At 37.3% G+C, this 24,028-nt stretch overlaps 1 protein-coding gene across 1 annotated transcript in view; it reads left to right on the top strand.

Moving 5' to 3' along the window:
• LOC104076460 (junctophilin-1-like) overlaps window positions 1-17,480 on the top strand; it is a gene marked incomplete at its 5' end in the record, with an annotated part of 29,535 nt that extends 12,055 nt beyond the window's left edge. The window contains 3 exons of the mRNA XM_009577335.1: window positions 7,758-8,419; window positions 16,616-16,711; window positions 16,877-17,480. Coding sequence (XP_009575630.1) covers window positions 7,758-8,419; window positions 16,616-16,696 — 743 coding nt within the window. The remainder of the gene's footprint in view (window positions 1-7,757; window positions 8,420-16,615; window positions 16,712-16,876) is intronic.
• Between the last annotated feature and the right edge of the window lie 6,548 nt (window positions 17,481-24,028).

Here is a 24,028-nt window from a genome sequence, read left to right as displayed (position 1 = left end):
GGTAGTAAGCCCAGAAAAAAAAGAAAGTATTGTAAGGCAGCCAAATGGAATTTAAAAATTAATCCAGGCAAGACTTTTGATTTGACCCTTGCTAGGAAAGCTGTTTACTAGCGTTCAAAATGCTGATCGTACCTCACCAAAATGCAGTTGCCGTCAGAGGCTGTTAAAGCAGGCATCCAGACTTGAGTTTCTTTTAAATCTCACTAGGTAGTGTCAACAATGCCTTCCATTTCAATTCTTCTTTCTCTTTTGCGACGTGCTTTATTTTTAAACTTCAGCAAATGTGTGATTATTTTTCTGTAAAACATTCTCAAGTACAGTTAAGGAGAGCCATTATTCCAGCTGGCATAACCAACTTTAGATGCAGCCAAAACAGGGCAACAGGGCCTACATATGTCATTTTGAATTAAGGAATTATTAATTATATGCATCACTAGGAGTAGGGCATTTCAGTCTAGGGAAATCCCACCTCCAACTTGGCAATCAAGTGAGGTGCCCACTTACTGTCTGGGGGCCAGAAATCTTACATATCTTGCTGCACATTGACCCAGCCATGAAGCAGCTGCACCGTTCCATGTCCTATTGCTGGGGCACTATATCCATCAGAAGGATACTGCAGACATCTGGGGTGATAACGTCTTAAACTACCATATCTAAGTCAGGCAGAAATGATCTCTGAGCCCTATGCCTCTTTAAGCACCTTGCGTTATATCTGTCAATTTCTCTATGACTATAATCCTCACCCCTTAATTTCCAGCCCCATTCAGTCCCAGTTCAGTCTGCCAAGATGGCAGACAAGGCTGCCAAACGTTACTAAAACCATAACCATATCTCTGCTCCGCTGAGTTCATCAACACATATTACGCATGACATTGCACAGCCCTCCATTCATTAGGCTGAATTCAAGCCAGCAGCCTAGCAGTTAAAAGCTGCTTTTTTTCCCGTTATCAGTATAACCTTCAGAAAAATAAGAATAAAACAGAGGAAGTACTAATGACATTAATTATAGTTCTCCCCCCCCGCTACACATCTCCACAATGAAGCAATAATAAAACACCCTGTCTTTCTAAAATTTACTGAATATAGTTATTTGCAGTTTCGTAATGACTCATCGAATCGCTTCTTTCAGCAGACTGATAAACGATGATTTTTATTTCCTTCACCTACAGTTACCATCCTGAACGCTGAGGAATTACTATAAAATAGATGTCCTATCCTGAAAAATCCTAACATAAGAGCATTTTGGATGCTTGCAGGAAAAAAGATCCTATCTTAATTGATCCTCTAATGGGTCACCATTAGTTTTCCAAGTTTTATTAATGTTCATCAGAGTAGCAAATAAATCTTACTCTGAGAGCATAGATATTGTTGCCAACAGTGATACTTTAGAAAACCATTGATTACATCAGAAGATAACAAACCGGATGGTTTTCACTGGCTTATTTCTCGAACAGTATATAGCAACCTGTAGTACCAACACCAAACTATATATTTTCGTTTTTTAGTACAGTGCATTTAAACACAAAAGACTTCAGCTTTTGCTTCATCAATATCATGCCCTGGATTTGTACTAGGATATAATATGCAGTAAGAAACTCACTCATCGTTTACTATTTCCTTCTCCCGATCTTTGAATTCTGATTCAGTAGACAGTTCTCAGCTTCTCCAGGAAGATGACATTTATGAAGATATGTGACAGACTTACGGCCAAAGTCCTGTGTTGGCTTTAGATTACGCAGACGACTTGCAGTCCATTCCTAGTTTTGACAAAGGCTTCCTGTGCAGCTTTAGGCTATCACTTTACCAAAACTTTATCAAGGCTTTGAGCATGACAGTGCTTTATTGACAACTGACCACTGAATTCAGAGAGATTATTCAGATGAAGCATGCACTTTGGGACATGATTTCCCTTTGTTTTAGCTCCCCCATCTGTAAAATGGGCTATTTGTATAACCTTTTTTGCTATCTTTTGTTTTGTACTTACAGACTGTGAACTTTTCAGAGCAGGAATTCTCTCTTTTTTATAGAAGTGTTCAGTAGTTTAGTAAAAAGGGGCTTCTAATCCTGGAAGGTTTGCACATAGACTGCAGTGTCCTGATTGAGGAAATAGCTTTGATCGTGTCACCATTACCCCACAGACAGTTGGTAAACCTTGCAGTGAAGATTGAGAGTCTTTCCGCTAACAATGCATATGTGTAAACAAAATTAAGGAGTGAAGTATCTGCTTCATGGGTAGAATTAATCTATAAGTGCAACATAAATTTTCTTGTAATCATGAAATTATAATGTCATTTGTTACCTGGGTTACTTTTTATATAGCACTATATATTTGTTAACTCTTTATGTAGCACTAAAGATAGTTAGGTTACATCACATAATGTGTACTCTAGTTTAAAAAGCAGAAATAAGTGCATGCTTACCTAATAATTACTTTTAATATACCGTGAAATTGAATCACATCATTTCAGCATCAACAGTACTTTAAATATTATATTCTGTAAATATTATATTCTAGAGCCTGCATTAGTGGCATTGCAATCTTTTTTTGGTTTCAAAAGACTAATAAAATTGTAATATGAAATGCTTGTTTTTCCTGAATTGTAAGAATGGTAAGGCTGTGGAGGGCATGTCTGAAGAACAAAATTTGTCTCTGCAGTAAAGAACACATCAACCTCTAGGTTTTAAATATCATTTTGCAAGTTATGGTGACCTGATTAAGCTAGTCTCATCAGTAATGCCAGGTAATTTCCAAATTAGCATTTTTGCACAGGGTATATAATTACAGCACCTTCCATCCAAATGACTTTTAACTGATTTAAATGTTGTGGCTGTGCCTTCATAAATTGGAGGGGGAGAAGGGGAAGGAGAATCCTCACTTCTTGTGCAGCAGCTAACCAGTTTAAAATTGGGATCCACCATGGGGACTGGAAACACCAGGTGACAAGGCTGCTAGAGTCCTATAGCCTGTGCTTACCTATAGGGTCTTACAGGAACCTACTTCAGTCACGTACGAGTCCAAGGCTGCAGGAATAGGCATCTTCTGTCATAGTATGGTAAGAGGCTCTCACATTGCATAGTGTCTCAAGCTTAGCTCAGAGAAACCTACTCTCCTAAAACTTTTTTGCTGCTCCCAGAGAGTAGAGTTTCTGGTGGAGTCCTAGTGGAGTTTCTCACAACATTCCCTCTAAGAAGGAATGCATCTGGCACTGTGGAAATGTTTCCTGTGGAAATTGTTGATATCAACAGAGTTCCCCTTCTTAAACTATATTGGTTCAGGGAACAGTTTTTAAACCTGTGTGTCCACTGCATACTTTCTTTTTTACATGTGGACCAAGTAAGGTGTTATAATGTGTCCAAGGTCATACAGGAGTACATGGAAAGTTGCAAAAGAGCAGGATGGAGTGGATTAACTCTTGAAGAAAATAGTGCTATACAGAACTCAAAAGTACTAGAATATAGTATATTTTACTTTACATAGTACTATTTTTAATTCAATATTCTAGTATATTTTAATTCTATAAATTACTAACTACTCTGTTACTTTATAATATTAGAAAACTACAGAAGTGTTCTTGTATTACTTGAAAATGCATTGTCCTGCTGTCCTGTCACAAAACATCAGAAGTTTTTATTTGGTTGATGTGTTACTATGGAACCCCTTTTTGCCAGTTAAAAGAAGTATTAACTTAATAATTTTGAGAATATAGAAATCATTGTACAAAAATGAGGCAAAATTATGGAAATGAGATTTATGGCAGATTACTTAGTTATGCGTATTGACTATGGAATTCAGAATTGCTCCTTGAACCAGCCCTACTATAAGGAATCCTAGTGCCTTTGGCACTTCCTGAGCTCATCCTCATTCAGTCCCACCCTTTTCCTGTATCCTCATCTTTTCTTTTTCGCAAAGAGGCCAAAATACGTGAAACTGGCTGGATTGAATAGGCAGGAGTATGACCTGAGGCTCGTATATATAAATACATATCTACCCCTTTTTCCTCACTATCCTAGGTGCATTCTGCAGTCCCTCTCAAGCTTCAGATTTCATCCTGAGCTGATAAGGCACAAGGTCTCTTCTTAGCCTTCTTGGGAAACACTGGCTGCATTTACAGTGTCCTGCAAGATGACATTTTCAGACACTGCTTGAGCCACAATACTGAAACAGCCCCATGCTGCCAATATGTATACCTCACTAGGCCATGGGGGAAAGCATGTGGCTGTCACCTCTCTAAAAATGCTATGGCAGAACCAGGGCACCCTTCTCTTCTCATTTACGGGGCTGGCCATGCTGTCACATCACTGGAGCCCTTCCAGGAGGAAGGACATGTTACACAAGAACTGCACAAGAAATTCTAGATTTAGAAAAACTATGAGTGTCTCTGCAACCAAACCAAAGCTTCCTTCACCTCACAGCCATCAATGAAATGCTGTTCAAGCAGACCAGCAGACAGTATGAGACTCTACGTGCATACATCGCACACATCCACACCGTCCTGTGTAGGCCAAAACCGCCCCGCGGCTGACCTTCAGCCAGCAAAGCTGCATCAGTTTTGAACCAACAGTAGCAGGGCCAGCACGTCACCATAAGAAAACACACAGGTTCATCCACAAAGAAAGCTTATCTTTACTTGGTTAGAAAACATACATTGGTTCTGCTTTCCAGACCAGGTTCTTCTTAGGCACTCAGGTGTATCATGTCTAGGAATATATCTATTGGCTGCTTGAGCTGCAAACTGAAGAACAGAACACTGTGTTTATTTCCTAGACAGATAATCCCACCTTACATTCTTCCCACCCTCAAATCCTGTTCTTTTCCTCATTAAGATCAGGCAGCTGAGAAATCTCGTAGGATCAGATGTTAGCGACTCCCTTTCCAAATTCCCTTGGCCCTGGTTCCTTTAAACTTGTGCTGTAGAGTGCTCTTATGCTGAAGAAAAAGGACAGTGTTGCTCTTGTCTGTAGTGTTAGATAATGCCTTTAACGAAGGGGACAAGGTAAGTTCTGACAAGTATTCTTAGTTCTCAGAAGGGAGTGGGAATGGTGTTCTTGCTGCTTGGAGTCAGTGGTTCAGACAGGCGCATAATCTGATTGTACTGAATACAGTGAACAGATAAAAAAAGTCTTTGGACAATCTCCAAAGCTAACTTCAGCATAGAACCAAGAATTTGAGTGTTGGAAAGACCTGCCTGGCAAGATTGGAGGCAAGGGATGTATCTCTAATAGCCATATGTGATGTACTGGGGGGTGGGAGGAAGGGCTGCTGTGTTACATTAAGACAATTGCTGAATGTCTGGTCAGACACCCTCAGATGTTACTTGGATGCAGATGGCTACAGCTTTCTCTGGTGGGGCTCAGTGTCACTTTGCATCAAATATTGCCAAATACCCAGTAAAAATATGGCATTGTTAGCCTGTTGACACTTAACTTCTTTGGGAAACTCCAGTTAAAGATGATATTTTTGTTTTGGTTTAGGTTTTTTGGTTTTCACTCTACCAGTCTCTTTTGGAGACATGGGCAGCTGAGACCTGGCTCCCTTCTTGTTTCAGAAATTCCAACGCAGTTTGGAGGTCTCGGGAGGAGAGTGAGTCCCTCTGGCCAGCCTTGGGAGGCTTTTAGTTGATCGTAGGACACAGTGGAGAGGGGTGACATTTCTGAGGCCCGGATGTGTTCCTTATGAAAGTGCTTTCAGTCCGTTAAGTGCCATCAGATGTTAGTAAAAGTAGTATCTTTACATATATTGGGCAGTGGAGAGCTGTCACAGGATGTGAATTTTCTAGATAGGTGAGGAACAGATCAGATGCCATTTGAGCAGCATTGTAAGGCTGAAGAGATGGTATTCCAGTTGGGATGCTCTCACCACAGCAGTCATAAGGAGCAAGCTAATGTGGATGTATCCATAATAAATAACCATTGCAATTTGACAGCTCCATGGCTTGGGCTTAAAGGTTAGGCAGAGGTCTTTTACCTATCCTTTTCTCTTTACACCCCTAATTGTATCCCATATGAAAAGAGAAGAAAAGCAAAGTTTATGCTTGTTAAAACCCTCAGCATAACCTTATGCATCTCAGCAAAGACAGAAGGAAATCCCCTACATGACAGAGAATTTTGTGAATGGTGATCATAACTGTAACTTTGTATATGTTAACTTTTAATTTGTGTTGTGCTGCCTTTCCCTTTTACCGGGAAGATTATAAAAAGCCATAAGAACCAAGCCTCTAGTCCTCTCCCTCTGTGCAGGCTTAACTCCTCAAATGTCATTTGAGAACAAATCCTGGCTTGTCTACGTCCAGCCTTCTTTCTCAACAGCTGCATATTTCCACCCCTGGTTTTCAGAGATGCCAAAAATGTTGTGATTTTCCTGCTCAAAAGACAATTCTTCTTCTCAGCAATGCTTACTTACCAGATGACTCAGTAACTTCCAAAAAACTTCATGCTGCTCTTCCTTCCTCTCATCTTAGTGCTGTGTAGTGATGCATATTCTTCTGGCATCTGTAAAAACACTGTATCTGCCTAACACAGCTAGAGCCTCTTTTAAACTCAAAAGCAGAAAAATGTGTGCAGACATTCTTCTCTGGGCACAGAATTTCTCTATGACATAAAACACAGATAAGCCTCACTTTCAGAAGATAAAAAAATCAAAGGAAAGTAGTGGGGCTAGCAAAGATAGACGTGGAGAAACAGTTGCAATGTATTTGGCAGAAGCCATTATTGAACGTACAGAAAGATCGTTGCAGTTCTTTGTTCACAGAGCTCCCCAGCTTCTGACTTCTTACGGGACCTGATCCTGGAATCTGGGATATGGCCTGTAGGAAGAAGAATAGAAAACACTGCCCACAATACAGACAGATTTACAGCAATTTTGTTTCTTCAACAGAGTGTTTGCTCAAGTCTTAGCATTGAACTGCTAAATCAGACAACCAAAACCTGGAGCAAAGCATCTCAGCCAGCTTGTCTTTATGTAAACAGCTGCATAGAAACGCACCTTGATAAGTGAGTCCTAGTGGTGAATGTCCTCATGGGTGTTTAGCTAAGATTTGGGGGGAGGATATTCTTCATACTGGCTACTCTGTAAGCGTTTCCCTAGGGAATGTGAGAGAATTTGTCTTCCTAGCTTCTAAGCCGAATTGTGTTACTGACTAGAGTGGTTAACCTGGGTCTTTGTATGGTAAGTGATCGGATTAGGAAGGCAAAGCCAGTGTGTGAGAGTTCAAGGTACATATATATGTATATAAGACAAGCTAACATTCACACAAATGGCAAAAAAGTGATTCAGGCCCTATTTCCTGTAGGTTATAAGGGCAGAAGAGACGTTTCATTCTCATGGTTAATTATGTCCATGTCAAACAGATACTATGGTCATGAGGGTAGAAGTTAAATAGATTAGGGTAATTAAGCAAAATATACCTCAAAACATGCCTCAGAAAAAGAAAGAATGATAGATACGTAAGGTAAGTCTGTCTTCAGTCTCTCAGACTTCACTCAGAGACAATTTATGTCCTATGACCCTTTGCAAAGCTGAAGACATAAAGTGACTGAACCAAATTAGTAAGTAGTCCCAACAATTACCAAAAAGTACAGTAACTTCAACTACTGAGCGATTTAGAGTAAATCACTACGGATGTCAGTGAATTTTTGCTAACACCCGCCCTTGCCAGCATTTTAGCAAGGCAGTCAAGTCTGACATCCCAATGCAATAGTTTTACTGTGAAGTCTTATTTTTGTTTTAATCATAATATTTCTATTACACTATTTTTCAGGCCCTGATTATATCAAACAAAAATTTCAAGAAGGAATGGAGGTGAAAGAAAAAAATGAAGAAAAAGTTCAGGAAAAGCCACCTACCCCAAAAGAGTCACCTCACTTTTATCGAAAAGGTACTACACCCCCTCAAACCCCAGAAGCAAGTCCAAGGCATAGTCCTCCTCTTTCTTCTGAGCCTTCTCCTTCAAAACAACTGAAAAGGCAAAGCTCCACTTCTGGGGCAAGACTCAGTCAAGAGAAAAAGCTTTTAGCCACTGAGAATATAACACCCACAATTAACAAGCCTTTATATTCAAAAGCACCAATGAAGGAGGAAGTAGCTGTGAAACACCAGCCAAAGTTTTCAGCTCATCACAGTCCCATCAGCACAGAGAATGGGGAGCTGCATGGTCACTACCATGGCTATTACGTAAAAATGAATCCAACAGTGCTTCCACAGGAGCTCAGGGAAGAAGATGAATATGTCAACCCATCACCGACAACACTTGCACGGATACCACCCTCACAGAAGCCAAGTCCTGCTAGATCTGGGGGTAAGCCAGATGCCAAAGAAAACAAACCTGACACAAAAATAAAGAAACCAGAATTTGCTGCACCAAAGAACCCAGCTAATAATGAGTCACATTCAGCAGTGGCAAAAGAAGTAGAAAACAGCTCGGTGAGTACTGCAAGAAACCTTTTCATTTTCACTGCCCTTTTGCCTCCTAGCGCTGAGCTTTGCAACCTAAAGACAGGCAAAGCTCACTTCTGTCAATTCTTCATCTGGATACAGCCTGCCAGCTAGAACCCACTACACCAGACTGGAGTGAGGAACAAATATTCCAGTCCTTTATATTATCCTTTTTGAAAACTGGGAAGGGATAGTTGATAGCTAGATACTGACAGACTTTTGAGACATGAATCCCTATTGCATCCATAAACACAAAAGTGTGTTAGTGTGTGTATTAGTGTGTGTATGTGTATATATGTGTGTTTTGTGTGTGTGTAGATACATATTTGCAGATATACATATATATATATATTGCCCCCTCGCCCCCAAAAATAATGTTTGTTGTACTTCAGTGGATAATTGGGCAGTACTGGGAGTTACACTCATGCTCTTCCCCAAAAGAGCAAAAGGTCTACTTTTGACTACTGTTGGAGATGGGATGCTGGCCTGTGGTCTGCCAGTCCAGACAATCTCCCATTTTAATTTTCTTCTCTGTGTTAATTGTAGGCTCTAAAAACAGGCAATCTGCATCAAAATATAAACTGTTTTAAAATGCGTACTTCTAACAATGCTTGCGTTTTACAGTGATGTGAAAAATTTTACTTTCTTTTTCGTCAGGAAATGGAGAAGGTGTTTTAAAACTATAAATTCAGATCAGTGTGAATCTGAATCCCATTATTATTTAGAAATAATAGAGCTATCAATAGTTATGCAGAAAAGGATAGATGACTAATAGCATTTCTATTCCTTGTTAGAAGAAAAAGCCAGGTTATCGAATTCAGAATCTCTGATGATGATAAAATTATTTCTGGGCCAAGAGAAACTCAGGAAAATGTTAGTTGTAGATCCTAAAGTTAACCTTTAGGGAATGAAGAGATCTAGATAATTGTCATAATGTTTCTTTTTTATAAGCATTCTTTTTTTGAATCATTTTCGGTACTCTAGTAGAAAAAAAATAGTGTGTCATTATTGATGGGATAAACAGAATGACCCATTTAATGAGATCCAGATAGCCTAGCACAGATCTCTCAAACAGTTGAATAATTGATACCAGACTTCATTAATAAAGAATTTAAAGATAAAGAAGTGTAAGACTAACATGCATTGTAAAAGATCTTGTCAAACAAGTTTGACATCTTCAGGTGTGACAGAGGAATCATATCCTCAATCAAGAAGGTCACTTGATTTGCTTTTACACAGTTAATTTATTCTGACAAGGAAGCCAGAGTAATGCAAAGGCTAAATGTCACATTAAAATAATTTTTTAAAAACTGACGGATGTAATTAGTAAAAAGTAATTAGAAAAACATCAGTAATTTGGTATTATTCTGGTGAGGTCATTCTTGGATTAATTCTGCTGCTCTATTTTATTAACATTCTTATTAATGACATGGAAGAGGACATAAAAGTATTACCCATGTAGTTTACAGAGAACAGGAAACTGATAAATAATGAAAACAACGGATCACCAATACAAGCTGATCCAAATCACCTGCTAAGAAAGATGCAAGTATAATTATCCATGTGCAGCACAGCAAAATATAAGATTGTATATTGAAAGACAGTTAATAGAGCCTGGCCATGCAGGATCAGAACTGCAAAAGGTTGGTGAATCAGGAGCAAGAGAGGCAACTGAGCATGAGCTCCCAGTCTGCTGCTGTTGTTCAGAGATGTTAATATAATCCTTAGATTTATCAACAGGAAAGATTAAGCAAGAGTACATGGGAGTCTGTTTTATCTGGTGTTGGCACTGGTGCAACCACTTCTGGAATAAAATACAGTGCCCATAAATCAGGGATTTAAAATGAAAAAAGCCTTAAGGGAAAGTCCCACGAAGAGCTGCAAGAATGATTAAAACATCTTACAATGAAAGATTTGAGACAAAAAGATCTGACACATTAAATCACTTTCTGTAAGTACACTTTATAAAATAGTTTCCCAAGCTAACAGGCAAATGTGTAAGAAGATCCAACAGCTGGAAAGTTTTAGATAAAAGTCTTGTTTTAAGTTCCTTTTAATAATATTAATTCAATGTAACGTCAGTTTTCAGATGCTGAGTTTTTGGAGCTGTCACTGAATAGTTTGATAATGAGCATTTTGCCAAGATGTCAGGAAGCTTATATTCTGTTTTGTGTGGATCAAAGTAGATGTTCACAGTGGTTTTGTAATCTGCAAATCTGTATTACAGCTGATAGCAGCCCTCTAACCTTTCAAATCTCACAGATATGACTCCTTTGTAGGGTAACACAAAGCTGTCAGGCTTGTAAATGTTGAGTGAGCATGCACAGAATTTTAGCCTGGATTGGAATTTTTTGTTCAGCTCTTGTGGAAATAAGTGGCTAGAAATAGTCCTTATTTTTCCTACATTCCATCCAAACCAAATAATGGTTTGGAGCTGAGGGAGTCTTCACCTCAGAAAACCAAGTAGGGCACCTAAACAGCGGTTTATTGATCTTCTAGAATAATCAGGATAAGGACTGTGAACCTATAGCCTGTTATCAGGAAAGGTGAAAAAGTGATGAGATACTGTGCATTAGCCACTGTTTGTTTACTGATATTAGAGGTCATCAGGCAACTGTCCCTCTGCTTCATTTGGAGCACCCTAATTGCATTATTCTTATTATCAGCATTTCAATAAGGAAGGAAGGTAGAGTTTAGGAACTCGTTTTTAATATACTGGCATTTTAAGATATATGTAGACGTATGTGGTTTTTTCAGAGATGTCTTCCATATGTGTCTATAAATTTGCCCGTATAGAACAAATTTCCTACATGCTTATTTCTTTAAAATGCTCAAATGAGTAAAAATCCTAAAACAATTAAAGCAGAAAGGAGTAGCCTACTGGTCTAGCAGACTGAGGGAGAGACTTAGTACAAAATGACTGTTAACATTGCCTGGAGACTTTTCTTTTTTAATTTTTAGTATCACCTTTCAACTTCAGAAAAACAGTAGCCTGTTGCAGTGCTCCTGGACTGAACTCAATAGTGTGCTGGAGTTACGCAGTGGCTAACCTAAGAGTGTGCAGTTACTGAGGAGAAGCCAGATTAGTGTACTCCTCTTTATCCCAAACGCTTCTGAATGTTGAGAAACTTCAGAATTCTAGGGCTTGCACTGGGGAATTACTTTGTTTTAGTCAGTAATTGCAATTGCTTTATAGTCATCCTGACAAATTATTTTGTTGTGGTTTGAAAGTAAATCTGCCTTAGATTCTCAATAAAAGTTTAAAAATACATTTGTTAAGGGATATAAAGAGAAAAGAACTCTCACTCCCATGAAAAGAGAATGAGAAAACATGGGTTTGGAATGCAAAAATGGATCTATAACATTTATTGAGCACTTTCATTAGATTAGCTGAAAGTGCTGTATAAAATTGTGCTGTGCTTTTTCCAAGTTCCCAGTGATAATGCATTAAGATCATAGATACAGAATGTAAGATTTTCGGTTCTTCCTTTAGATTTGTATCTAAATCAAAGCCATTTCTCACATCTGAATGAAACATAAACTTCAATTTAGATTAAGAACTTTAAACAACTTTATTTACAGAAAAGTCTGCAGCAGCTGTTTTAGTAATCAAATCCATGTTTCGTATTTTCTGTGAATCTGTTACATCCTTAAGAATGTCATTGAATATCATCTGTGCAATAAATTAGTTATAGGAACAGTATTGATTCTCTACGTATCCCCATTTCTGGCATTATACTTGAAAAATATCAGCACATACTTCTTAGGCCACATGTATAAATGTGTTTCTCTATGTACTTATTTTCTAATGTTCAAAAATCAAAGTTTAGAATAATTTCAAAGCTCAAAAGAAGGAGTCATAATTTTATCAAGGTGAAAACATACATAAAGCATGATGACAAAGTCACTGTTCGTCAGCTGCTCCGAAACAGCTGTCTGTTCGCAAGCATTTACCCTAATAAATCCTTTTTTCACTGAGAATTAGGCACCTTCAAATTACCTTATATTTACCACAGTGTGAAGTGTGCACAGAGACAGTTGACCATGAACCAGTACTAACTGTTGTTTCTAATTGCTCGTTAGCAGCCTCTAGCCCCAGTATCAGCTTGCATTCTGCTATCCCATCTTGAATATGAGCTAATTTGAGATTGTCTTGGATTTGGGTAAAAAGTAGGATTGAATTGCAAAAAATACCATTGTAGTATACATTCATGAATACCCATTTTATTTGCCTGATAACGTGTCCGTGTGTTGCCCTAGGTCAGGTACAAGCCCAGGCACAAGTGTTCTACTATATTGTCTTTTTTTCGTTTTGTAGGAAAAGATTTTTAAGCCACACAGAGTGTTTAGCCTGGTTTTTACCTGTATCTAAAATCATTATGTTTTGCTGAATGTTACCCAGTGTGCTTCTCTTTGTTCACTTAACATCCAGTTAGTAAGGGATATAACTACCATGATGTTGGAAAAATAGACCAGTATTTGCGTGATCCTAAAAAAACCTCTGAGCAAGAACTTTATGCTAATTTTAATGAACATTCCTAATGCAATGGGATTACAAGACTAGTCTTAATACTTCCTGGCACTAATTTTTGGAAAATAACTTTCTTCCCTCCCCAAATGAAAACTAATAGTATGGTTATATTTTTAACTGCATAAATGTCTGACTTACTACAAGCTGAAAGAGCAGTTTTTGAGCAGGACTGGAGTTTTTCTGCTACAGCTTCTTTAGTGCACCTGTTCTAGTCACTCTTTGACTGTTCAGACTAATTTTGGCTTTTGCTATTTTAAGGCCTTGCAGGACACTAAAGTCTTATTTATGGTATTTGTCTTAAAGCATTAAATGCTCATTTCATAGGTGTCTACAACACAGGTAGTAGTTTATTGCATAATAACTATGTGCTCCACAAATACTGTTTGATCATTTTTTAGTACATCAAGAAATTCTGCTTTGGGCTGAAAGTTGTAGTTATCAGAAGAGGAAACAAAATGCACGTAGCGGGTCAAAGGAGATGAGATTTACTTCCTTGAATAAAGCATAGACTCATTATCATAAACAGATAACACATTTTTCTTCGATCTTCATATAAAATCAACAACCCAGTTCTTAAGGTGTCACTTTCTTCTGTCTTTGTAGATGAGATTTCATAATTCAGACCATAGCCCCTAGGTTTTTTAGCCTAATTTATCTAACGTTATTGTGGTGAGATTGTTATTCCTAACCTGATTGACAGATGCATCAATAGAGAACTCCCCTCTCCCTCTACCAAGCTTGATTCTGTAAGACTGTGCATGAATGATACCAAGTTGCTGTTTGAGCTGTAGTCCCAATTTGCCATTCAGCCAAAAGCTGTCTTGCAGCTATCAGGATGCTGTTTCAGGATATATTTCAGGTGATGAATGAGTTCCTGGCTCCTGTGAAGTCGCCGTAGATCCAAATTTTTCTTCAATAGTAGTAAATCCACTTGCTTTCCACGGACGTTATTTTCAAATATGCAAAGCATTAGATGGCCAAATCCCGATGAATTTTAATGGTATTAGGCAATGATCTCTTTCACAGTTCCTTGCAGTTCCTGGTGCAGTATAACTGTAAAATCTTTAGGTGGGAATCCCAAACTATAAAGCAACTATTGACCTGATTTTGATCACACGGGGGGTCCCTATTAGAATCATAAAATCATAGAATGGTTTGGGTTGGAGGGCACATTTAAAGATCATCTAGTCCACCTCCCCTGCCATGAGCAGGGACATCTTTCACTAGATCAGGTTGCTCAAAGCCCGGTCCAACCTGACTTTGAACACTTCCAATGATGGGGCATCCACAGCTTCTCTGGGCAACCTGTTCCAGTGTCTTGGCACTGGAGAGAAAGATGCTGAATCCAAATCTTAGTGGAAGTTAATAGTGTAATCACACTTCCTGTAGAGAGATCTGTAACATTAGCATGTATGTACTATTCTTGTTCGTCATGAGATTCTGGGATTTTTTTTTTTTCAAAAGAAGTCATTAAATGGAAGGTCCACTCTAAGGGTGTTGACACTGACATTCCAAGACAGCAAAACTGAGAGATTCTCAAAGTAGTTGTTGTTTCAAGTAAAACATGCTTTATTGCTCAAAGTCTTCCAATATGGCTTTCATGCATAAATCTCAGAATTGGCAAATTCATTTGGTGGGAATCCTGATGGGAACTTGGATTTCCTTCACAGTAGAAAAGCATAGAAGTACCCAAGCTAGCACAATTGTGACTGCACTATACCACCTACTATTCCAGCCAAAACCAGGACACAGTGCCAGACAGAGAAGGAAGAAATTAACTTTGAGTTACACACTACTACAGCGAGGCTGCTTACAGTGCTGTGGTCAGAAACATAACCATATCTGGAGTCATACTTTCCTTTTATGCCTGTTCTGTGTCACCAAGTGTCTCATATTCTTTGGCACATAGTGGCTCACTTCCAGTAAGAAGGAAGGAACATGGTTCCACTTCTGTTCTGTGACCCGATGGTTAAAACATACCACTGGTAAGTGGGAACTTGTTATTCAAAATCTCTCTGACTAAGGTGACCTTAAACGTAGTCTTCAATTTCTAGTGAATATTTTAGACATTCTGCCATTAATTAAAATGTAAATGTTGCTGCCCATACCATTACCCCTATGGCAATGTTTAATTAGCATCTTGATAGTCTCAATCATTGTTTGAACTTGAACACCTTGTTCCTCAGCATGTGAACAGATACCTCTGAATAGATGCAAAGGGAACTTTATGGCCTTTATGGATAGAGGTGCTGATTGGGTTTAGACTCCCCAGAGATTTAAGGAGTACTTGACATAACATATTTTGTGACTTATGCAAAAACTTAGCAGTCCACATCTGGCCTGCCATCTTAACTACTGTGTAAAGGTACGTTCTGGTAGAAACTGTTTAATGAGACTGTTTCAGGATGAGAGCATGTGATATAATAATGACACAAGTACTATTCAATAGATTCCCAGTTACACTGCTGCAGCAAATTAATAATAGCAAGTTCTTACACCTTAGCATTCCAGAAGTTATATAGCTAATGTTAGCATTGTCATGATACATAATGAACTTCTGCAAGGCATGCCTCCTGTGGAAAGTGAAGAAAATTATGTCATTTCTAATGAAATAGATACCTTCTTATGCAAGCCGGTGATTCTTATGTAGCTCAGAAGATAGTTTTCTGCAGAGATTTTTTGGTGGGCTTTTTTGTGATTTAGGAATGTATTGTCTGAGTGAAGAGGTTTCCTGTTTCTACTTACAGTAAATGTGCAACCTTAAAATATAAGTGTATACAAATCTTTGCGAAAATACATTGTAGTAAAGCAAATATGTTAAGAGGAGAACAGAAGAATTGAGAATTTCCATCTGTTCAGGACATTATTTCAAGTTACTCATTAGAAAGCACCTATGTTTAGAAAAACTTATCAAGAATTAAAACTTTGTTCCCTGGCTTCACAGAAAGACCAAAATTATGTGATGATTAAGTTTCCTAACCAAGTTTTGCTCTAGCTAGGAAGGGAAGGAGTATTTTGAATTTTCATTTCTTCAGTACATAGATCTGTAAGATAAGTGTCAGAGTAAATCAAAACAAGTTTAATTTTGCATGTGTAAAATTGTTTTTTAATCTGTAATGGAAACATTGCTAGATATGTTAGTGCAATGGTAAGTAACTTTTTTTTCCCTTTGGTTATCAAAAAAAGGGTATTCTTTTCATAAAACACATTGTCATGTCTGTTCTGAAACGGGTTGGAATTAGAGAAGGAACCTGCTGTAAAGATGAAGAACAGAGCTCCGGTTTTCCTAAAGTAGTTCAAGTTCTTTGTTTTGCTTTATTTTAAGATGATACTGTTTTTGTGTTAATGGGTTTGTTTTCATTTGTTTATGCAGTCATGTTTGTCAGATGGTTTAATTTCAGTGTGATTAAGAACAGTGTAATAATAAACTCTCACCTATATTTATCCAGCTCATTTTCACACAGATGACATTTAGCTCACCTGAATACGACAGGTAACAGCTATGTTTCAGTAGCAGAGTCTGTATCTTTAATATTTAGGTAATCTTTCAGAGCAAGATCAAAATAGGTAGAAATGATAAAGTTAGGTCATGTTCATTGCTGTGCACTGTGTGGAAGGTTGCGTTAATTCTGATATCTTTATTTTATTTTCAGGGCCCTAACTCAGTCATGATCGCCCTGGTAATGCTGTTGAATATTGGTTTAGCCATTCTTTTTGTCCATTTTCTAACTTGATTGGAATTAGGAAAGGTAAGAAAGGTCTTGTTTTCATATAAAATCACCATCTCCACCCCACCTCAAACAATAAAGATTTAATTTCTTTGCCTACTTTTAATGTTCCCTACTTTAATTTTAGCTATGCCTGAATGTGATTCAACATAGTTATTTAATAATGTAACTGTTTTGACCCTTCAGTGAAGTCATGACAACTAGTGGTGTTAGCCCACAGTTCTCTGCAGTTGTGTCATCAGCCTTTTAAATGGCACCTGTCATACTCAGACACAGGGAAGGAGGCTTGGAATTAGGATGGGACGCAAGAGAGATGAAACTTGGAAAATTCAGCCAGGGGCCCAGATCAGTTTCTCTGCTGATGGCTCGTGGCTTTGGGGTCCTCTGAAAGCTGAAGCAAGCAGCCACGTTGGAAAACAAACAAAATAATCTGCTGAAGCAGCCCCGCCAGTGAAGTGCGTTGGCTTCTCCATCTGTTCCAGCAGAGTGTGACTAAACTGGAAATGTAAGGAGCTGCACTTTTTGTTGATGGAAGCTAACAGCTGCCTTACTATTTTACCGTCTGATGTTTTAGTGGGGAGATGGGAAAACGACTGCCAGAGGAATGTGGTCAGAGGATTCTGTTGCTGTGGAAGTGATTCCAGCGTTCACTCCTATCTCATTAGAAGAAATAGTTAGCAGCATCAGTCACCAGTCTTATTCCATTACCTGCTGCTTTTAACATCTCCTGCAGTGTTCTGGGAGATCGAATTTCATTTGCCTGTGCATGATTCTGTTCATTTGTTGTTTATGAAATCTGATGTATAGCCATAACATAGTGTCTAGTCTAACCTGGAGAAAGCTACCAGTTCTGCCTAGCAGCAGAAACAGAAAACGAAATATCTTTTTCTAATCTGAAGATAAAATTCTTAAATTCATTTTCTTAAACCTGAAGAGTCGTTTTGCTTTAAGGTTTAGCAAGTAATATACCATGACTGCAAAATTTTAAGATGTTGATATCTTCCTAAAAGTGCTCAAATGCTTATGCCAATAGCAAGCAAAACTTTTCATAATAAAAGAATAAGAATCTTAAGATATCAGCACATTCTAAACAGGAGGTGGAATATCAGAATAAGCCAAGAAAGATGAGATACAGGATTTGCATGTCGACTTTTTTTTTCTTTTTTTTTCTTTTTTTTTCTTTTTTTTTCTTTTTTTTTTTTTTTTTTTTAATTCTGGTGCTGTGGTAATTGGTGATTTGAATTATTATGTTTCAACACTGAGGTATTTTGCCAGCGGTTAAAATAAAGTCTTGTCTGAGTGCACATTAATACCAATGACTTTTTTGCCGATTAACTAGTTAAGCTAGTTAATGCTCATAATAAATTATCATAATTTTAAAATACTAGATTTGTGTTGAATACATTCAGGTAGAGCGTTTAGAAAAGTTAAGTGATTGTTTATCAATGTGATGCCTTCAGTGTCTTTAAAGTCTATTTATAATTTTACCTCAGCATTAAAAAAGCCTCAAAATTTTTCATTTGGAAAGTTTGTCTTAAGTAGTTTCACAGCCCTTTGTTCAAATGATATGATCATGTTTCTTTTTATGTGCCATTATACTGTAATTATTGTACCCTATATTAATCAAAAGCATGCTTATTTACTGAAAATATGTGGTGTGATCATTTGGCAAGTAAATATTTTAATTTAAAGCTACAAAAAGCAAAGGGCTTGTATTATGGTTTATTTTATCTCTATTAGAAAATCTTTCATACAATATAGTTTTTGAACCTGTTTGTAAACTTTCTAAGTGTTTGCATGGTTTAATGGGCAACATTCTTACAAAGTACATTAGCTATCTTTTGGTGCAGCATATTAAAGTAACATAGGTGTGGACTGAATATTGTGCAGCGAAGCAGCTCCAAGCAGGGCAGTAACACCATGGTGTTTTTTACAGAAGTATGTTGAGAATCCTGTGTTTTGACCAGTGTGGATAAAGAAGAAAGCAGAAAGAGAGCAAATGAAAATAAAACTTGTATATTTATTTTTTAAAAAAGTTTAAATTGTGTTTTAAATTTAGGAAAGTAATTTTTAAATAAGAACAAAATTTTAAAAGTTACTGTGTAAGCCTTGACATAATGGACGAAATGTTCCATCCAACAGTGAAATCGCCCCGTCTCCTTACATGGAGAGGTAATTTTGTAACTGACGTATTTAATTCCTATTAAATGTTTATTTAAAATACTTTATGCTCTGGAAATAATGGGTAACAAAGCTTATGAAAATGTTTATAAATTTAAGTAAGCATGTTAGTACCATTTATAAATATGTATGATTTATAAGCTTTTTTAAAACAAAGCTCAAACAAATTGTTGGTATTTTTCTAAAATGTGCACAGCTGTATTTTACATGAAAGGCTATTTATAATTGGTTGTTATACTGTACACTACATTTTGGACAGCACAATGAAGCCTGCCAATGTACTTAATAATGTCATTTTGTCTATTTAAAGTTTCTTGCTGTCAGAGAATGAACTCTTTATCTATGAGTTTCTCTATTTATAATTCTTGACCCAAAATGTACAATGTACAGTTTTCACAACTGTATTTGCTCTAATAAAAATAAGTTGGTTATTAATAGAGTTTCAGACTAGTTTTTCCTGTTTATGAATTACTTTGTTCACTCTCTGGAAACAGTTTTTCTAACAAATTCAATAAACGAGGAGCAAAGCAGGAAAATGGGTAAAGTCCTGGCCCCTTTGAAATCACTGAGAGTTACTGTTTTCAACGAAATGATTCTGGGAAACAATTTAAACTAAAAAAAAAAAAAAAAAAAGGCAAGTTTCCTTATGTGTCTTCTTTTATCTTGTGATACAGGATTTTTGTATCTTTTTAAATTTAGCATCTTAAATTATACTCCCACTACAGGGATGGTTTAATTAATCTTGTTTTAATCAGTGAGTGACTGGTCCATTAACAGCTGTTCCTGTAAGTGAATCAACAACTTTTTTAGACTTCCTTCCTTCTCAAAGTCTTCATAGGTTCAAAATTAACATGAAGTTTGTGAGCCAATATTCTACACAGAGAAAATTGATCATTACAACTGTCTTAAAGCCACCACAGTTGCTGAATAAGTAAATCAGCTGAGAATTTTATTTTCTGTGATTCCAGTTCAGATTACAGTACTGAAATCCTAATGTTTAGTTGAAAAGGAGAGCAAAAGTTTTTTTTAGTAGTTCCTATTTAATGGAAACATATTTTTAGGAAGTAATTGTTACTGTCTTATTCTTTAAAATAATTCTACCAGCATGAAGCTTAACTTTAAGAATTTGTATTTTTTATGCAATAACCCACTCCCTAAAGAAAAATTTTGGCTCTTCAAGTAGAGAAAAATACATTCTCAATAAAAATAAACAGAAATAACTATAATGCCAGAAAATTTTAAAGTCAAGTTCACTGAGACGGCTCTTCTCTGACATTTTGTGATCCACGTTGTATAACATGTTCAATAATGAAAGTAAATTTGACATGAAAGATTTCTTAAGTCCTGTGAATGTGATAATATACTCAGGCATATATAAAACTTAACAGCAACAAGCAAAGGATTTGCCCAGAAATAGAAGAAAAAAAAGTTTTCATCATCAGCTGAGAAGTATCACAGCTTCCCTGCCCATCAGTGTTCATAATTCTCAAAAATCAACGTGTATGTAGAAATACAACATTTTTTCTATGGTGTCTGAGAGCAGATGGACATTTTTCCTCTGAGATGTTTTTACCAGTGGCTTATATCAGTTGTAAATGGTTTTACGTGGGAATGCATTTGCTATGCCTAAGGGGAAAAAAAAAAAACCACCAAACCATGGGCACACAATGCAACTTAATGCTACAAGATTTGGTCTAGCATGGAAAATTTTACCCCTCTTCAGTGCAAGGAAATTTTTTCCCAGGCAAAGGAGTTTCTCCTCGCAGAGTTGTGTGTTTGCCCACAGATGCCCGTACGCAGTGAGCTCTCACCTTTGAATTTCAGATCTGGTTTCTTGGGCAACTCCATTTATCTGATTAAACAATATATATAGTGTACACAGAAAAACAGCAAATGAATGATGTTGAGGTGCCAAAGGCTGAAGAAAAAAAATCATCTGTTATCATTACTTTTTAGTGTATCTAGTCCTTTCTTTACTTAGTGTGTATATATAGTCCTTACGTTACCTTTTCATCAGAAAAGCAGTAAGGAACGCAAAGAGCGTGAAATCTTTTCCATTTGCATTCCAAAAGGAGGGATTTGGTTTGAAAGAAGAAATTTCATGACGTATGACTACAACTTGCCTCTCAGATACAGATGTGTGTTAAAAAAATCATTAATACAACTGAGTGCTGACTTTAAAAGAAGTAAATGCCTCTTTATAAGCATTTGATTAAAAGTCTGGAAATAGTTACTTGCTTAACTTTTAATGACACATTACGTATCTATTAAAAGCTCTATCAAGATACAGTTACACAATATTAAAAAATTCTGACAATAATGTGGACGCAATGATAAAACCCTGCAGAAATTCACTACCTTGAGCTACAGTAACATTCTTAGTTAGTTGTTATTAATAAAACATGGTTGTGAATTATATCATAGCTCATTTGAACCGTTTAGTCAGGGGAGACAGTTCTACATACCGTTCTCCTGTGGAAATGTAATTCAGTAAACAAAGCAAATGAAGAGAAGGGAAATTAAACAAGCCTTTCAAATGAAGTAGTCTTCTCATTCTCTCATTTAATATTCACAGAAACAGGAAAAAATAGAAATTATGTTAAGTCTGAGCAAGAAGCTGTGTATGGCAACATACACAGTATCTACATCTACAGTATCCATCTACAGTATCCATCTTTTTTTTTTCTACTGGATGCAGAAACTGCAAAATAAGAGACATTACACCTCCTACCATTGTAGGAGGTAAATATAATTTCCATACACAACATCTTTAAGAAAAACTGTCTATAATGTCAATGGCTTTTAGTCTAGGAGGAAAAAGCAAAAATTTCATCTATATAAACAGTTTATGTTGTGACCATCACTGTAACAGTTAAACAAATCCCTCACCCCCATAAAACCAATAGCAAAAATGAAGCTGGTAACAGAATTGGTTAAAATCTCTCATGTTTCTTCTTTTTGTTTGCTAGAAAAAGAAAAAAAAAGGGGGGGGGGGGGGAACAGGCAGCATTTTTTTAATCTGATAATCTAAATTTCATCATGTCAATATGTGTTTGTTTCAGCTAATATTTTTCACAGTCGCTTGGGACTGGTTATTCAGGAGATTTTAGGTGCAAACTGGCAGTATATTGAGTGCCATTTCTCCAAGTGGAAGAATTTGAATTTTTTTCAGTGATGGAAAAGAACAGGATTTTCCTTATCACCCTTGAAATGGTTTTGGTTGTATGTTTTCTGTGCTTCCACTGTTTTTTTAATTATCTTTTATCCTCCACTGCCAACCCACCCCGCAACTCTAGCAAATTCAACTTACTCTCCTTTTCCCCACACACAGCCCTTTGCCCCCGCAGTTCAGCCACTTCCTCCAGTAACTCATGCTTTTTCTGTTGGGCACACTTGTTTAAGCAGCGAGTTTAGCTCACTATGGCTATGGAAGCCATCTCTCTTGCAGTTTGTCCTACACCAAATTGCATGTGTCACGTCACAATTTTCATTTGGTCCAGTTTTCTGCATACTATTGATGCTGGTTTATGCAACTGCATTCTGGTTTCAAACCTATACTCACCATCTCCCATATCAGGACAGTGATTTAATTGGGAATTGGAGAGAAAAGAAAATGACTGAAAACTCTATACACAGAGATGTCTAACGGCTCTTCGTAATTCGTGGAAACCAACGTAATGCTGTCATCGCTGAGGAAAAAATGTGGTCTCAACTGGGTTGTGAACTCCACGACAAATGTCCACAGTGAGATTGTGAAAAAGACTGGCCATACAGCTGAAGCTGATTCTCAACTCAGAAGACCAAGGAGTCCTGTTGAGGGTTGTGGTTTTCTGGGACAGTGTGGTATGATGGTTTCTGGACTTGATACACAAACACGTGGATTGTTAGATGGAATAAAATACACCCTGTGTTGGAAATTTGGTTTTGCTCACTTGCCTGAGCTTTCGTATGTCTTTGTCCATGTCTTACACTGATTAATCAGACAGCTCTATGGAAATTGAAGCACATACATTTAGACAAGGACTAGGTTTTACTTTCATAAGTGGCTTCAATGTTAATTAAGGAAAGAGCAATAAATGACAGAGAGGTGAATTATAGGCTTTAAGCTATAGGTTTTGAACTCTGCTTTTTTTTATGCCGATTTATCCAAACTGGAAGAAAATACAGAACATAGTCAAAGAGTAGGATTCCAGGTGTTATCTTTCACAATGATGATTTGTATGGTAATCTCTGACAGTACCTGACTTCCTTTGAGATCAATATATGAATCTGAGAGAGGAGACATGTCTTTCTCGTGTTTCCAAATTGTGGTTCACTGAACAGTGGCTTGGCAGAGACACTGTATTAGACCACAAAAGACAGATCTTGACCAAGATGTCTGAGAATGGCTGCCTATATTTAAAGTTCTTAGTCTACACTTAGTAACCTAAGTTTAAAAATTTTCCAGCTCCTGAACACCTCACTGTTACTATTCAAAGACATTTGTGGGGAGGGGAAGGAGGGAAGCAGGAGGAAATTGGGTATTACGCTGAAAACTGCAGCCTATGAAAATGTTGAATCTGGCCTACAAATATGCCAGAGGTTGAAAGCATTTAGATCTGGATTTTGGATCAGCCATTGGAGCTACAGGCTCTGAGTGTGGGATTACAGTCAGAATCCAAATCCGGGTCTGATTCCAAGGGCACACAGCTGGCATGCTTGAACGGGGAGTGCTTTTAAGGAAGGCGGGGAAAAATGGTAGTTAAAATCAGGCTGCAGTAACTCTGGGTTAATTAAACCATTACGTTCTGTACTTCTGGAACAGTGTCATTAACTGTATTTAACATTACAATTTTACTATATTCAGGACATGTTCCACAGAATACCTCTGAAACTATCGTAATTTAAGATAATGGTGCTTAATTACTTACCCATTTTTAGCTGCAAAGTACTTTTATCATGTAATACCACCCAGTCTTCAAAAATATTGTAAACTGCCTCCCATTTTAATTATGACAGTTCTAGATTTTGTTCAGGCCACTGATGAGAAAGTCACGAAAGGATGGGATCGGCTACCATGGAAACGGTGAAAGCAGAAGAGCACCAGCGGCATTTCACAGGGGCTAGGACTGAAAAAGACATTCTGCAAAGAGAAGGTAATTGAAAGACATTTACATC

Source organism: Fulmarus glacialis, unplaced genomic scaffold (genome assembly GCF_000690835.1).
Source record: "Fulmarus glacialis isolate BGI_N327 unplaced genomic scaffold, ASM69083v1 scaffold3345, whole genome shotgun sequence".
In the NCBI taxonomy this organism is placed as follows: Eukaryota; Metazoa; Chordata; class Aves; order Procellariiformes; family Procellariidae; genus Fulmarus; species Fulmarus glacialis.
Note: the sequence above shows the minus strand (reverse complement) of the source record. Positions and strands in the feature narration are given on the sequence as shown.